This window comes from Hylobates moloch, unplaced genomic scaffold (genome assembly GCF_009828535.3).
Source record: "Hylobates moloch isolate HMO894 unplaced genomic scaffold, HMol_V3 SCAFFOLD_3, whole genome shotgun sequence".
In the NCBI taxonomy this organism is placed as follows: domain Eukaryota; kingdom Metazoa; phylum Chordata; class Mammalia; order Primates; family Hylobatidae; genus Hylobates; species Hylobates moloch.
In genome coordinates, this window is record NW_026652278.1 from 16,576,698 (window position 1) to 16,592,988 (window position 16,291).

The window sequence follows — 16,291 nt, forward strand, 5'->3', positions numbered from 1 at the left end:
CCCCTTGTCCATGCAGGCTCCTCAGGGCTACCCTGCAACCAGCCGTACCCAGGGACACACAGGAGGGAAGGGAGTTAACTGGCTCCATCCAGCTAAGTGAGGGCGGGTGGGGGTCTGGGCAGCAGGCTGTGAGAAATTCACAGTTTGTCCATGAGCTTTACACTTCCTGAGAAGAGAATGCAATTAAGCAGGTAGGTGCATTTGGCTTTTTAACACTTCTGTAGTTAATCGCTCTTTCTCTGCCTTCTTTCTTCTGGCCTTGTGCTCCTAGTATCAGCTGTGTAATCCGATAGCTTCATTTTTTCTTTTAAATGGCTGGCATCTCAAAGACTACTATATGCATGTTGACTAGACTTAGGACATTTTGGGTTTTATGTTGGTCTGAATCCAGAATATCAGAGACAACTATTTTCTCTCTCTGCTTTTTACTTTTTTTGTCTAACTCTTCATCTCATAGGCCTCCCAGTAGCATTGGATGCAGGAAAAAATACATTGACGGTGAAAAACAAGGCGAACCAGTTGTAGTTTTAGATCCTGTTTCTACACATGAACCCCAAACCAAAGACCAGGTTGCTGAAAAAGATCCAACTCAACACAAGGAGGATGAAGGCGAAATTCAACCAGAAAACAAAGAAGACAGCATTGAAAACATGAGAGAGACAGACAGCTCCAACTGCTGATCCATAAACCAGAAGCCTGACATGTTTGGAAGTCCTTTTCAATAAGCACATGATTAGTGTTGGTATATTGGCAAGGGCTGTAGACATTCTTCTCTGGTCACTGTATTCAGAATACAGGTTCTTTTCTGGTGTCACTTTTGTAAGTAGCAACTATAAACATAAGTAAGCTGTTTAGCAAAACACACATTCCTAGTAGGTTTTGGTTTTTTGATCTTTATAAAGATGAGATTTTTTTTCTAGTTACTGTATTAAGTATGACTTCTTTTAGAAGGTTACAGAAAAATTCAGATGTTGATACCTTTTTAGGAAATGTGCATACCACTCATCAAATGGAATGCTGAAAGTTTGAGGTGCTTGTAGATAATCGGATAAACAAAACTGATCAACCTAATGTGATTTTAAAAGCCCCCAAAGAAGCTTCTGTTTTGGGTCTGATCCTCTTGGTGGAGAAACTGCAGCAGCGTGGAAATTGTTGGGTACTGTGGCATACAAGTTATTTTCTACAGTAGACTGAGATAAACTGAAAACTCAGGAGCTGGCATCAAACTCGTAGTCCCATAGTCAGTGTTAATTACACACATGGTTAACTATTGGATGAAAAATACATGCTATTGATTGTGTCCAAAGCCTCCCAAGGACCTCCATGGGGATGCTCTGGTAGCCTGAATACAGAACTGAGGTGAAAGTCCAAACCTGGAATTTTATAGTAATAAGTTGGTAAACCATGTGCTCTGTGCTATGAGTTAATTATGTTTTCCCAAATACTAATGTGGCACAAGTACCATATTTTATCAGAATTCTTATGTACAGTACAGTGAAGATAAGTGACAAGCACACATTTTTCTTGCTTCACTGCTGTTCTATATTACACAGGTTTGTTGTTTTTTTAAAAAAGAAATTAAGCAGTAGTTAGTCTCTAAAAATACAATGTTTCAGGCTACCACAGTGAATAAATAGAAATGTAATCAGGGATTAAAAAAAAAACTTATGCAGCTTTTCAAAGTTGATTGTTTCAAAATTGGTGTTTATTTAAAATAAGTGGTAATGTACTTGAATGCACTTTTTATGACAATGATTCAGTAATGGTAATTTTACTATTAAAGAAAGTGAAAGGTTTAGTTTTGTTAGCATGGCTCAGCATGTAGCTGTCAGGTGTTCTTCACCTAAGGGCAAAAGAAAATGATAGTAATAATTGCAGTAGTTGTATTGTATTGTATTTTTGCACGTGTGGTAAGCATAGGCTTGAAGAGGTGGGTAGGCAGGTACATGTACTTCCTAAATTTGGAGATAATTATCTTTCTGTAAGTTCGTTATGCTTGACTGTTTCCATGTTCTCCCAATAATGATTTTACAGTTACTTATCACTTTACTAATGGGGAATTAAAATGTAATGTTTTTCAACTGTATATTTCCTTAACTGGATAATACTGCTATATGATATGCTTACTACAGACTGCATTAATTCACGAAACGAATTCTGTTATGCTGTAATTTGAACTCTCCTCACCACAACTTATTAAAAAGGCACCAATAGTTTCCCATTAAGGGTCAGTTGTGGTTATTATTAACGTTTCTGGTTTAGTTCCCCAAGCTTGACATTCTTTAATAGAAAATTGTATACGATTTGACAACTTTAGTAATTTTTAATAGTCCCTAAGATGGTTTATTGAGTTTTCTTTCATGTTTCTTTGTGCTGTTTTCCTTCTTGCATCTGTGATCTGTCTGCCGGCATGCAAGTCACACACATTTAAGAATATAAAAATATGTACACTGTCTTTCCATATTTCATCACACCATCAACAGAATAATATGGTTATCAAAATACCCTCCTTTCTAGGGTAAGAAGTTGCCCTTTGGGTGAAATGTGTTAGCTGGACTAGGGAACAATTAGTAATAGGTATTTTGAAAGTGTTCCTGCCTTTTTTAAGCTGCTTACTTTCTCTCACTGTGATTACAAAGCATTTTAAATTAATTTGACATAAAGGTATTTGATGGAAGATATTCACTCACCTTTTTCTGCCTACAGTTTTTCCCTTTTCACTTCGGTTTTGAGGGGATTTTGCCCCTAGCTGGGGTGACAATTTCAACCAAGCAAGGGATCCCAAATAGGAAGACATAGGAGAACTATGCTTATATTCGCAAGGTATGTTCATAGCTATTGCACACACAAAACTTACATACATCCTGCTTACACAATTTTAAGTTGGAAGAGACAGCATCTTTGTGTTTTTGATTTCTCTAGAAGTTATTTATGCCTCCTTCTGTTTGGGAAAGATAAATTAAGTTTCGTGCGCTATAGAGGATTTTTTTCTTTAAAAAAAACTAATGTTGATGCATTTTATAGCCAGAGTGAGGCACAGAGGTAGAGGTACTTTGTGCCATTGCTATTAAAGAAAAAGAAAATGTCTCTTTTTTTTCTGGAAGAATAAGATTTTAATTAAAGCACTTGTAGCCTTTTGTATCTGAGCTGGTCTCAAAGTCCTCATCCACAGCAGTTTCAACAGCTGAACAGTCCCATGGAAGTTCTGACAGGCAGGCATCACCTGGGCTATTAGCACCCAGCCTAGTTTGCCCTGAGTACAGAGGGTGGATGCTTTGGCTCTAACTACTCACCAATAATTGCTCCTTCCTCACCTTCTTTGTTAATGGTAAACTGCTGGAAATGGAGTAGTACAGGTAACAATTACTTTTAATTGTCTTTCCAGACCAGTTTTTGGTTGTGTGTTCAGTAAATGATAGTCTGTATCACAGCCTTAAAGTCTGGATTATTTTTCTAAATGCATACTCTACATGTTTAGTTACATTCGTTGTGGAACATCATTAGGTTATATACCAATAAGTTGTCGAGAATGGATAACCATCTGTCATTATCACTGACTTTCGAAGACTCATCAAGCAGTCCCTGCATAAGGACTGGAGTGGTTTGAAGTTTCTCTTCCAAGCACTAACATTTCCCTATCCCACAGTCATTTTTAATTTGGGATATGACTGTTTCTTTCATTTCTTTCACAGATGATGTTATATATACGGTTATATAAATATATTTCGTATTATATGTTACATAACACAGAGAGAGAAAGTATAAATAGAAAGAGTGCTTAGCACCCTAAGAAATTTAAATTAAAACGCTAATTATCCATTGGTGAGCGTAGTCTCGAGGATAGGTGAGTAAACTGCTCTGTGTTGAAGTTACACTGCTGACCTGGTTATGGTAATAAATCACCTCTTTGGTTAATTTAATTTAGTTATTTTGTTATTTGTTGTACATTTTTGCTTTGGTTTTAGTAATTTAATTATAATTTGTATCACTGTTCCAGGGCATATTCTCATGATGTGTGTGTGTGTATGTGTGTGTGTGTGTGTGTGTGTGTGTGTGTGTGTGTATTTTTCAAAGGGTATGTGAACACCCAGTCATGTTTGTTCTGCCTTTAAAATGAATTTTCCTTCCAGTTTCTCCTACCGGTTGTTTGTTGCTAAGCATCAGGAGAGGCAGTAGCAGCCACAAACTGTGACACAGTTCTTCCAACTTAGAGTGATACCAACCAAGTCTCCTGCCCCGTGCTCTGAGAGAGTCTGCGCCTGAGCCAGTTTCAAATCATAGCTTTGAGAATAAGGAGTTGGGTCTGTTATGAGGAAATTAAGGTCCCTTGTTAGTACTCTTTAAAAGGAGAGGTCCTCGGTGTGCTTAGTAAAAATTATAGAATTTATCAGAAGTCTAAACTTAGCCAACTCCCCTACAGGTCAGTACCTAGCAACTTATATAATTTTTAGGAGAAGCAAATGGTAATCCTTTTAACAGAGACCCTAAATCATATAAAGTGGTTGGATATTATTATATCTATATGTTTGTGTCTGAATAGGTTTATTTCTGCTACTCCTCTGCTATAATCCCAACACTGGCTTACAAAAGAGGCAATTCAGGCAACGGATATGTCACATCATTTTTTATCACCTGCGGATTGCTTTTTAAATGCTGTAGTTTAAATAACTGGGCATTTAATAACCTTGAGAATATTTATTCATTTACTGATATGCTTATTCATTTATACTCATTCTTACTCCAAAAAGGATCTAAGAAGACTCATAAAGATAAAAATAATACAAGAAAAACTAAAATTTAAAAAGAAGAGGGAATTAGGAAAAAAGGAATCAAGGGTAGGAAAGTGAGATGAAACTGGCTGTTACAAAAAATAGTGACGCTCTCACACTTCTACGTGAGGTTGGCTACAAAAATGTGTCAGTGCTTTTCAGCACAGACATGTAGAATAAACACAGAAGATGGACATCTGTTCCCAGCACAGAGAGCTTCTAGGGTCATTAGGTTTTTGTTCTCAGAGATACTCTGATTGGTAAAGGATGGGGTGTTTGACTGAGTGTGGAGTTGGCAACAAAAATATTGGCCTCGTTTACTGGAGCGTGTCCCTGAAAAATGGACAGGAGAGCTAATAGACAAAATCTGCATGGAAGTGTGGTGGCTGCAAAACGAAGTTCACAGATAGAATTTCAGGCAAAAACATCATATATGTAATTTACCAAACAGTGGAATTAGAAGAATAAAAACCACAAGAGTTGGTGAAGTTGAAGAGGAAACTCGATGTGGAGACATGGCGCTGTACTTCAGACCTCCCGGTCTACTAATACTGATGGTGTGGCTGGAACCTGGGGTATGTACAGCCCTATCCAGAGGATGCTCCTGTTTCGGCTGATTCCTCTACACCCTGTGTGGGGAAGGTGGGCACCAGCGGCTCCCTAGCTGCAGCAGCCTCAAGTGCCTCCGCAGCCTTTTCAGCTTCCTCGTTAAAGTAAAAAAAAGTGTGTTCTTCTTTGAAACCTATTTAAAAAAGTAACAATAAAGTTTACTGTCTAATCCAATGGTGCCAGTTTTTATATATTATATGAGTTGAAGGAGATCATCTTCAGTACCAGTCCAAAGGTGTGTCACATCACCATCGGAAAGGATTCCAGAACCATTTACAACTGGGCCTATCTTTGGTTATATGTTTAATTGTGCCATACAGATGTTCTGTTCGATTTTATTTGCACTCTCATTCAACATTCTGGAACATGTGATGACGCATCATGGACTTTGGGCAGAGGCTTAGCGGAAAGCATTAAGAGGAAGATGATAAACTGGGGGAAAGGCCAGTATTGGGCATGATACAAGCCACTGCCAGATGACTGCTCCCAGGGAAATGATGGCAGGCGTGGACCATTCCAGTCAGGTCCTTACATGTAAGTATTGACAACATTCTAATGGCTGAGCTTTTGCCAAGATTTCCTACTCTAAAGTGGGAGTGGAGAGATTTATTTTTCCAGGTTTTGGTCCCTTTAATAATGATTCACCAAGGCCAGTGTCAGAGAAATTCTCCTCGATCTGTTAATCTATTGTGGAATACTGAGGGGGCTGCACTGTCACCACAGAGGGGTGGAGCCTATGGTCACCAGAGTCCTTTTGGATGCCGTGCAGCAGCTGTTTCCCTCGTGGTAACGTCTGGCTGGAACTGGGATCAGTCATTCAGGGAAGCTAAGGCCTCCACAAGTCAGGATGTCCGGAAAAATAATCAGATATGTGGAACAGTATAATTTTACCTATTTGAAAAAACTAGCCCTTCTACTACACACTAAACAATACAGACTAACTTTTGACTGCCCTTACGTGACTCAGAACTAGTCTCCCAATTATATCTTTATTTTCTGAATCCTAGGATGCATTTCAAGACCACTACGTATGTTAAACATGACAAGTTTATAATCACAGTTTCTATTGGTCTCTTTAAATGCCACTGCATGCTACATGCCTCCTTTTGGCCATCACAGTCAGTAATATAAGAAAATAAAAATGCATATTTGGTGTGTTTCTCTCCAGTTACCCAGTATACAAGATGCTTCTAAACATGCAGATTTACAAAGATTCTATTTCATTAAATGATTGATTTCTCTTGAGACCTTAACCTTTCCAAGGTATGTTAAAGTTAACACACTGCCGACTTGTTTTTAAGTAAAACGATTTGTTTCCAAGAACCCTCAGGAAAGCATCTGCCTTTAACTTTCATGGGCTGTGCAGGGAAACCTTAAGTGTAATTTGGACCATAACAAAAGGTAGGCTTGGAAATTCCAATCAATTAATTCTATTGAAAAGCATCGTGCAGCCTATTCATCAAGAAAAAGGGCAAGAGTTTTAAACATTCAGGTAAACAGATGATCCATTAAGACAACAATATACATTGTGGCAAGTGCCATCCTAGTTTTGTCAGCACTTATGTATGGTCTTTGGATTCCCCTGCCCTCCTGCAGAGGGACTTCTATTCCCCCTCTTCCAATCTTTGTTCTCTTATTCATGGCTAAGTGAAAACAAAGCAAGAAAGCAGCGCATACCCAGTGTTCGATTCTGGACAAGTTCTTCCTCTATAGTGAGAAGGCGGTTGTATTTAGTCACTCGTTCACCACGAGAAAGACCCCCCAACTTGGTAAACCGGACACCAAGCCCAACAGCCTGAAAGGGGGGAAAAACTAATTTTAGATGGAGGAGCCATGTCTTGCTAAATGACAAACAATTCTTTAAAAAGAAAGGAAACTGTCATGGTGTGCTGTTTGGGTTTTTCTCTTACTAGTTTTTTATCTTTACGTAAGCACAGTGGCCTACAAGCTGAGAGTGCTGAAAGGCAAAGAGATGATGTGACTGACTATCCATCAGGCACTTTACTAGTCACGTAGGCATGCTGATTTTATCTAAGAACGTTCTGGCCTTTCTCACTTCATTTTAGGAGGAAAGATGGCAGGTGCACACCCCAGTCATTTAAGTGTGCTCGTCATTTTCCCTGGACTTCAATTTTTCTTCTTTTTAAAAGTTCAAAGATTAGCTCTTTGCAAAAGGTAGCTATCTGGGAGGAAGCAAGTCTATTTCATAAAAGGTTACATGACTTTCTCCACCAAAGACTGCATTTCTCTGAAATACCAATTCGTGATAAAAGCAGTGTTTGGCAGTTGACCAGCATTCAGCACTTACCAAATCGACAAGGCTGTCATCAGATGATTCTCCTTCTGTACTTCCAAAGACAGTGATGTGCTTCTTACCTGGAAGAGGAATTTCAGTTTTATACAGTGTAGAAAGTTAGGATACATGTGGGCCTCTGGGATCAAAATGAAAAATTTCTCAGATTTAAAACTTCCCTGTGAAGAGTAAATTATTTGCCCACCTAGGATTCTAACATTTGCATTTTTATTGCCCTGCTTTTGTTTGTTTACCCGCCAATTTCAGTAGCTTAGATGCTGTAAATACTAAATGAATACTGTGTTTCATTAAAATTAAGATACATGATGGCTGGGCGCGGTGGCTCACTCCTGTAATCCCAGCACTTTGGGAGGCCAAGGCGGGTGGATCGTGAGGTCAGGAGATTGAGACCATCCTGGCTAACACGGTGAAACCCCGTCTCTACTAAAAATACAAAAAATTAGCCGGGCGTGGTGGTGGGCGCCTGTAGTCCCAGCTACTCGGGAGGCTGAGGCAGGAGAATGGCGTGAACCCGGGAGGCAGAGCTTGCAGTGAGCTGAGATCGCGCCACTGCACTCCAGCTCTGGGCAACAGAGTCAGACTCCATCTAAAAAAAAAAAAAAAAAAAATTAAGATACATGATTTGTAAGATGTACTATTATTTTATTACCACTAAAGGGGGGTAGGGAGATGCTCAAATTAGATTGACACATTTCTAAGACCGCAGCTATAAGACATGATTCAATTTTTTAAATGTTCAGTGTAGAAAAATGCATCTTTGAATCAGTGAAATATGGTAAGAGTAACTTGGAGTTGGTATGCCTACATAATGGCTTTCTCCTTTCATTGTGTAGAATTTTGTTCAAAGGACTGTCATTCTGAATGTTTACTAGAAGAGTAGTGTTGGTAGTAATCAATCATTTGAGGGTCTTGAAGCCCTTTGAAATGTGCCAGTCTGTGAAGAGTGCCAGCCAGAGCTCTTCCTGCAACAGTGTTTGCATTGCCTCCTATCTATCATCTACCACCCACAGGCCAGCCCTGCCTGAGCATCTTCTTCCATCCTCTGGCACCAACCCAGGCCCCAGCTGCCAGTCTGGCTCTGAGTTCTGCTCCAGCTCTGAGACCAGCTTTCTGTCTAGTTCCTGAGACCCACTCGTGGTATTTGTTTCATGCCCTCTGCATAAGTGTACAAGATGCCCATGAACTCAGTTTGTAGTCTAGTGGGAGACCCCAGTCATTAGGTAGTTGTACAAGTGACTGTGGTTAGTATTACAAAGAGGAAATATAGGATGCTAGGAGGAAGATTCAGAACAGAACCAGTTAGGGATAGGGGAAGGCAAGAGTGGCTGAAGACATTTCATTTTAGCCAAGACCTGAAGGATGCAGAGCCAAGTATGTCAGAGCAAAGCATTCTGGTCCAAAGGAACAGCATGTTTAAAGACAGGTGGTCAAGAGTTGTGGGCAAGTGAGATGACTATAGTGTCATGGGAAAGTTGCCTAATCTCTCCAAGTCTTGTTTTCTTATCAATAAAGTGGATAGTGTCTACTTCACAGGGATGCTGTAAGGATTATGTCCAGTTCGCAAATGCCTGACCCATTGGTCTTAAGTAAAGCTGCTCTCCTCTGGCATCCCAGATGCACTAGCACTGGAGCCCTGCTTTTCACCCGTCGTCCCCTGATCCCCATTGCTGGGCTCCCGTCCCTGAATCCCAGCTTGTTGACTCAGGTTCTGCTTCCCGAGGTTTCCCTGATACCCCACTGCCTTGCCAACCTGCTTGGCAGCTTCCTCATGCTGCATGTTAGTAGTGAACCTACCCTTGCCTCAGGTCTCTATACTGACAGAAAACTGCTTCTAATCTGATCTTGTTGCCTGTTTTCTGAACTGCTCGAGTAGACCATTCCCTGCAGTGGATGATCTGGTTCCAAATTCTGATCCCTCCTAGACTTCCCCAAGTAATGCAAATTAAAATGGCCGACTGGTGTCTGGATATATTGTAAGTAGCTAAGTTTATTTTCAATTAAGTAATTCCTACATCCTTACTATGTACTTGGGCCATGCCTGTGTGGAAGAAAGAGCTGTGGTCCCTGTTAAGATGTTGACTCCTTATCTAGAATCTAGAGCATAAAGTGGTAGTAAATTAAAGGAGGAAATTTACAGTACTGCGGTAATGTGATACAGGCTACATGTGTTCTGTCCCTGCTGTTCCTTGGCTGTGCTTGGTGCCTTGGCTTTGTGAATGGTGAGCTATTTTTCTTAGCTTGAACACTACATTGTACCCGGAAGCCTGACTAGTGCAGATGGGTACCCAGGTGTTCCACAGTGCATGATTCAGGATTTGAGACCTGTTCTTTAGCAGTAAGAATTGGGGGTACCTCTATGGGTTTCTACAAATTAATTAATTAATTAATTAATTTTGAGACAGAGTCTCTCTGTCGCCCAGGCTGGAGTGCAGTGGCGCGATCTCGGCTCACTGCAGGCTCCGCCTCCCGAGTTCACGCCATTCTCCTGCCTCAGCCTCCCGAGTAGCTGGGACTACAGACACCCGCTACCACACCCGGCTAATTTTTTGTATTTTTAGTAGAGATGGGGTTTCACCATGTTAGCCGGGATGGTCTCGATCTCCTGACCTCATGATCCGCCGGCCTCGGCCTCCCAAAGTGCTGGGATTACAGGCGTGAGCCACCGCACCCGGCCAGGTTTCTGTAAATTTAAAGATTTTCTGTAGCCCAAGCTCAGAACCTAAAGCAAATTGATAAATGTGCTGAAGGCTATGCCCTTTCATGAGAAATCAGCCATTAGTCCTCCTGTTACAGGCAGAAACGCTCTCCCTACTGTGAAGCTGACAGGGCAGTGGCCTTGGCCATACCTCTGGTAGCCCTCAGTAAAGGGGATGAGCTTGGACTTGGGCTGTTAGTGGAACGTAGTCAAGGGAGTCAGTAAGCTGCCTTTTGTGTTCCAGCACTAAATCTCTCACAAATAGTTGGACTTTCTTTTCTTCCAAGATTTCTCCCATGCTTTTTAGTAACTTTGATATGCTGTGTATTTTTGGTTTCTTGTATAACCAAGTCATTACGAGTCTTTCAGATGTATACTTTTACTCACTCTCAATCAGATTGGTTATTTCCACCAAGTCAGACATTGTAGTTTGGTTTGTGTGTTTTATGATCAGCCCATTGGATTTGGGGATGCTGATGTTTCCTTGCTCTAGAAGTTTAGAAATGCTTTTGGAAGCAGTTCCTGCAATTATGTAACACCTGGAACCAAGTGCGTGATAGATGCTGTCCCATTGTTCAGAGTCCTGGGTAAATATTTAAGAATTGATCATTATAATGCATTGAACATAATTACAAAACAACAGGAATAATATAGCACATACTCAAGCTCACACATTTTTCCTGAGATGCACAAAACAATTTTCCTTTACTTCTGTTCCTGAATGACCCTGTACCACAGCCACACAAACTAAGAAGCTTTGGGGAACAGAAACTAATAGTGAATTTGAACTTAAAGGTTTTATGAATAAAATGTTAATATACTAAATGCTATTTCTTACATGGATTTTAGAGTTCTTCAGACCCAGGCTATTCCCATCCACTCTTGTCTATAATGCTGCTAAGGATTGGCTGGATGGATTTTTCTGATATTTCTGATAAACAGAAAATGGAAAAAGAAAGGCTGCAAGGGCTCTAGTCCCTTCTCAACACCCCTATTTTTATTGGTGAGACTATCATATGAAATGAAATGCTTATTTTAAAATTATACACATACATATGCATGTTTGTGTGTATGTGTGTGTGTGTGTGTGTGTGTGTGTGTACAGAGTCATCCTAGGCCTTTTTACCAGATTTCAACTTACCGCGTTAGAACAGACCACACAGTTTCATCCTATCACATGAAAAAAGCTGTGGTCAAGGCTGGGTGCAGTGGCTCACATCTGTACTACCAGCACTGTGGGAGGCTGAGGCAGGAGGATTGCTTGAGTCTAGGAGTATGAGACCAGCCTGGACAATGTGGCGAGACCCCATCTCTACAAAAAATACAAAAACTAGCTGGGTGTGGTGGTGTGCCTGGTAGTCCCAGCTTCTTGAGAAGGTGATGTGGGAAGATGGCTTGAGCCTGGGAGGTCAAGGCTGCAGTGAGCTGTGATCAGGCCACTGCACTCCAGCCTGGGTGACAGAGCAAGACCCTGTCTTAAAAAAGTATGACCAGAGCCTCAGGACAGTCATGGCAGGGCTGGTATGGCAAGGTTAAGGAGCTAAGCTCAGCCAGTGCATTCTGCGTATGCTGGTGTGAAATGGAGGCTGTGAAAGGGAGGATGTGACTGAGACCCTGGGACTCCACATCAGGACCAGCATTTATATCATCCTCCAAATCGAAATAGTTGTGTTATCTCAAAGAAGATATCTGTTCAATCTGTCTGTTCAATCTATCTGTTCAATCTATCTGATGGTTCTCAAATTTATAAAATCAAGAATTTAAATTTTGGAGTATAAGTTGGGGGAAAGATGGTCACATAAGCTTTGGTCAAATGCATGAGTTTTAATAGATCATAAAACCTCAATATCTCAAACCCTTTAAAAATATGGCTTTGCAGGCCGGGCACAGTGGCTCATGCCTGTAATCTTAGCACTTTGGGAGGCCAAGGTGGGCGGATCTCCTGAGCTCAGAAGCTGGAGACCAGCTTGTTTCTACTAAACCTTGTTTCTACTAAAAATACCAAAACTTAGCTTGGTGTGGTGGTGCACGCCTATAGTCCCAGCTACTCGGGAGGCTGAGGCAGGAGAATCACTTGAGCTCAGGAGGCAGAGGTTGCAGTGAGCCGAGATCGTGCCACTGCACTCCAGCCTAGGTGACAGAGTGAGACCCTGTCTCAAATAAAGAAAAAATGGCTTTGTTACTTTTACGCATATATAGTGACTGGATTTAGGCTGAAAAATATTTGGCCATATAGAAGTCCTGTTTCCCTGAGCACATGAAAATGATATATGATTAACCTACTGAAACTCTAGCTAGCACAGCAGGGGCAGCTTCCATCTGTTAGGTTGCTTGTAAATATACAGGTACTCCTGAAGGGCTTGCGAATAGCGTGTTTCATTCCCCAGACAGGCACACTCCTAGGTAATTGTGTTTTTCCTATTCATTTTCTTAGTAAATGCCTTTTCTCATAAATGCTGAAATAAAGCAGCTCAGCCCCAGACCAAATTACAACACATTTTGAATGACAGAGATCCAAAAGAATGAGATTTTATTCTCTGTTTTGTCATAAAATATAAAAGGCGAGTCCTGCCTATCTTATGGCATATAAAATATGTATAAAATATGGAAGGTCGGGTGCTTACCTCCTTCCTGAAAGGATCAATTAAGGCAATAATTGAAGGGTACTTGTTGATCAGATCCACATACAGGTCAACCATCTCCGCTGCATTTTTGTATGTGCCCATGATCACTTCATACTTTCCTTTATTCTGATATGTGTCAGGAAAATATTAAAATAAGGGATAAACAATGAATTCATCAAATCCCAAAGATACGTTTCAGATTCCTTTTCATTTGTTTTATATAAGAGGTTGTAAACAGGTTCTTTTCAGGGCACATTGACCTGAGAAATCTGTCCATTCTACTTTAAATATCTTAAATATTAACCTGGGAAATCAAGTCACCATTCCTTTTGATGCCCTCTAGGGTTCTTCCCACAGACTTCAGATGGAGCCTCTTACACAAAACACCAAGAATTACAGAGTAGGAGGGGAATAATCTGTTAGACTTGGCTGCCTGGGTAGATGGACAATAACATATATTCACAAAATAAGCAGAATAGCAATGCTAACCTGCTCACTCACTAGACCCTACCATCTTTCAGCTCACATTGTATGAATAACTTGTGTCCTTTACTGTAAATATTCTAAAGCTTGAAAGCGAGGCTAGGCTTTTGATATACTAACAACCAGTGTGAAAAATAATGTGATTTATGTGAGGCATTTCTTTCTCAGGTAGCATGTACTTTCTAGTAGTAACGATATTGTCCAGAAGGTAGAATTCTAGTGCAACATTCATTTGAAGTCTGGAAAGCCCCTAAGTCATTAAGTATAGAAGTAAACAGGGCTGAAGGATCTAGAATAGCCTTTCTGCAAAACAAAGCACCCTTCCTTTTAAGTCTATGTTCAGGGATGGTACCTGGTATATTTTGGCACTGGGAGGGAGGTGGAATGCAACAGAGTGGCTGTTTGGTTTGCTAATGCCCTCCTGCTGCTGCTAATGGAATGGATTCCATTGGAATTAAGCAGCTTCCTAAGAAGACCATAACTGAAGGGATTTCATACTTCTTTCACCTTCAAAAGCAGCAAGAACTTTTAACTTCTATAATGCAAAGCTTAAAAAACCCTATCTTGTCAGTGAGGAAACGCTAATGATTTTGAACTAACAATATTGTAAGAATTCTCTGATATCAAGCTAATACATTTTACTGAATATAAGCAAGAAATACCCATTCTAGTTAGCACTAGCAGTCAGTATATTCATAGTTCCTGGTATATGTTGCTGATGAAAACATGCAATTATTTTTCTTAATGGTATGCCTAGGAACCAATCATTATGTGAAGAATAGGAAATTACTTTAAATATTCTTTTATGTGCTTAGTTTCTTTGGAAAAGTAAAAGAACTTTTAGAAGTCAGCCAAAATTGAAGGTTCTTATATAGTGTTCAAAATTTCCTTTGTAAAGTTAAAATCACAGTTAAAGCAGAATGCTATTTGGTCATGTCCCCTGAATTTGACATAAATTACCAAGTCACCATAAATGCTTGGCAATATACTGGGCATTTCATAAAATGTAGACTCAGCATTTTTGTGTATTTGAAATTGGGAAGTGTATTAGTTTGTTCTCATGCTGCTAATAAAGACATACCTGACACTGAGTAATTTGTAAAGGAAAGAGGTTTAATTGACTCACAGTTCCACATGGCTGAGGAGGCCGCACAATCATGGTGGAAGTTAAAGGAAGAGCAAAGTCATGTCTTACGTGGCAGCAGGCAAGAGAGAGTGTGTGCAGGGGAACTCCCCTTTATGAAACCATCAGATCTAGTGAGACTTAGTCACTATCATGAGAATAGCATGGGAAAGACCCACCCCCATGATTCAGTTACCTCCCATGACACATGGGAATTATGGGAGCTACAATTCAAGATGCGATTTGGGTGGGGACACAGCCAAACCATATCAGGAAGTATATGTGTAAGACAGAAAACTAATAACTTTCCTAACATACCAGTTTCCCAAGTTTAAAGGTAAATTGCTGTTGTATTACCCTGAGGAAGTGAAGACTAGAATGTTGCTTGTTTTTTGTTTTGTTTTGTTTTGAGACGGAGTTTCACTCTTGTTGCCCAGGCTGGAGTGCAATGGCACGATCTTGGCTCACTGCAACCTTCGCCTCCTGGGTTCAAGCGATTCTTTTGCCTCAGCCTCCCGAGTAGCTGAGATTGCAGAAGCCCACCACCACGCCCAGCTGATTTTTTGCATTTTTTGTAGAGGGGGGGTTTCACCATGTTGGCCAGGCTGGTCTTGAACTCCTGACCTCAGGTGATCCACCCACCTCGGCCTCCCAAAGTGCTGGGATTACAGGTGTGAGCCACCATGCCTGGCCGACTAGGATGTTTTTTAATGAACCTGTTTTTCACTCTTTTTAGAATCTTTCTCTTCAGGTGGGTGGTCCCCAGGTGGAGTCTCATCGCATCACTAAAGCTCTGTCCTCCTAACCCAGGCCGTGGCTAGCACTGTGATGTGTTTAGTTGGACAAAAACATCTTCTTCATAAACTTCAATAACTTGGAAATTTTTTTATATTTAAAAAGTCACAGCATAAATTCTAAGAACTACATGTCTGGAAGGGCCTATCATGTCATAAGTTACAACTCATCCAGTTTTTAGGCTCGACAAATTCAGCATTTATCAACCAAATGCAGTTTGTTAAATTATTTTTCAGTAGCTTTCAGGATTGCAATGTAAGTAACTCATTTTACTCATCTTTATTGTAGAATTTCTATATATAATAATGACATTTTCTATTTAAAAAATGTTATGGTTATGTTATTCTGTGGTCATTAGCTAATTTGGTTTTCTCAGTTCCATTTATATTTGGATCCTTCACACAATATTAATAAAAAACAATAAGATCTGTTTGGACAATATTCAGATAAGCTCTTTTTTTCTGAGTTCTAATTTAAAAATCATGGATCTCAATAGGAAGTGAATGTTCTGAAGTGGAAACTTACGTAGTCCATCAGCTCATGTCCAGCACAGTTGATAGCTAGATGCAGATTTGTTCCCAGTTCTAGCCCCAGGTTTGCACAGACTTCCTGTATTAGAAGCAGTGGCTGTTCTATGGAGTCACAGTTAATGGTTAAACAGCCAAGATGGGACATCTTGCCAGTGATCTGCTGCTGCAAGATCAAGAGACAATGATGCATGTAAATACAGCACATTAAGGTTCTTGGCGCTTCCTGTGATAAGCATGGTTTATGATCAGATATAGCTCTGCAAAGATCAGTCCTTTGATTCTCAATCCTACTTAGGATTGATTCACATGACTTAGGGCATATGATTCCCCTGCAGTATCGGGAGTAATT

At 40.3% G+C, this 16,291-nt stretch overlaps 2 protein-coding genes across 8 annotated transcripts in view; one reads left to right on the forward strand and one right to left on the reverse strand.

Moving 5' to 3' along the window:
- The window catches only part of SHTN1 (shootin 1), a 123,594-nt gene extending 118,042 nt beyond the window's left edge, over positions 1-5,552 (forward strand). For 2 of the 3 annotated variants that reach the window (XM_032176815.2, XM_032176841.2), the window contains one exon: positions 458-5,552. In XM_032176815.2, the coding sequence (XP_032032706.1) occupies positions 458-680 (223 nt within the window). In that variant the 3' untranslated portion in view covers positions 681-5,552. The remainder of the gene's footprint in view (positions 1-457) is intronic. The other variant, XM_058435974.1, reaches the window with a different exon arrangement.
- Positions 1-16,291, reverse strand: part of ENO4 (enolase 4) — a 62,263-nt gene that overhangs the window by 24,584 nt on the left and 21,388 nt on the right. For 2 of the 5 annotated variants that reach the window (XM_032176851.2, XM_058435977.1), the window contains exons 9-14: positions 15,938-16,105; positions 13,012-13,137; positions 10,775-10,970; positions 7,687-7,754; positions 7,056-7,173; positions 5,182-5,511 (exon numbers count right to left, since the gene is read on the reverse strand). In XM_032176851.2, coding sequence (XP_032032742.1) covers positions 5,357-5,511; positions 7,056-7,173; positions 7,687-7,754; positions 10,775-10,970; positions 13,012-13,137; positions 15,938-16,105 — 831 coding nt within the window. In that variant the 3' untranslated portion in view covers positions 5,182-5,356. Of the gene's footprint in view, positions 1-5,181; positions 5,512-7,055; positions 7,174-7,686; positions 7,755-10,774; positions 10,971-13,011; positions 13,138-15,937; positions 16,106-16,291 lie in introns of those variants that run through there. The other 3 variants (XM_058435976.1, XM_058435979.1, XM_058435978.1) reach the window with 3 other exon arrangements.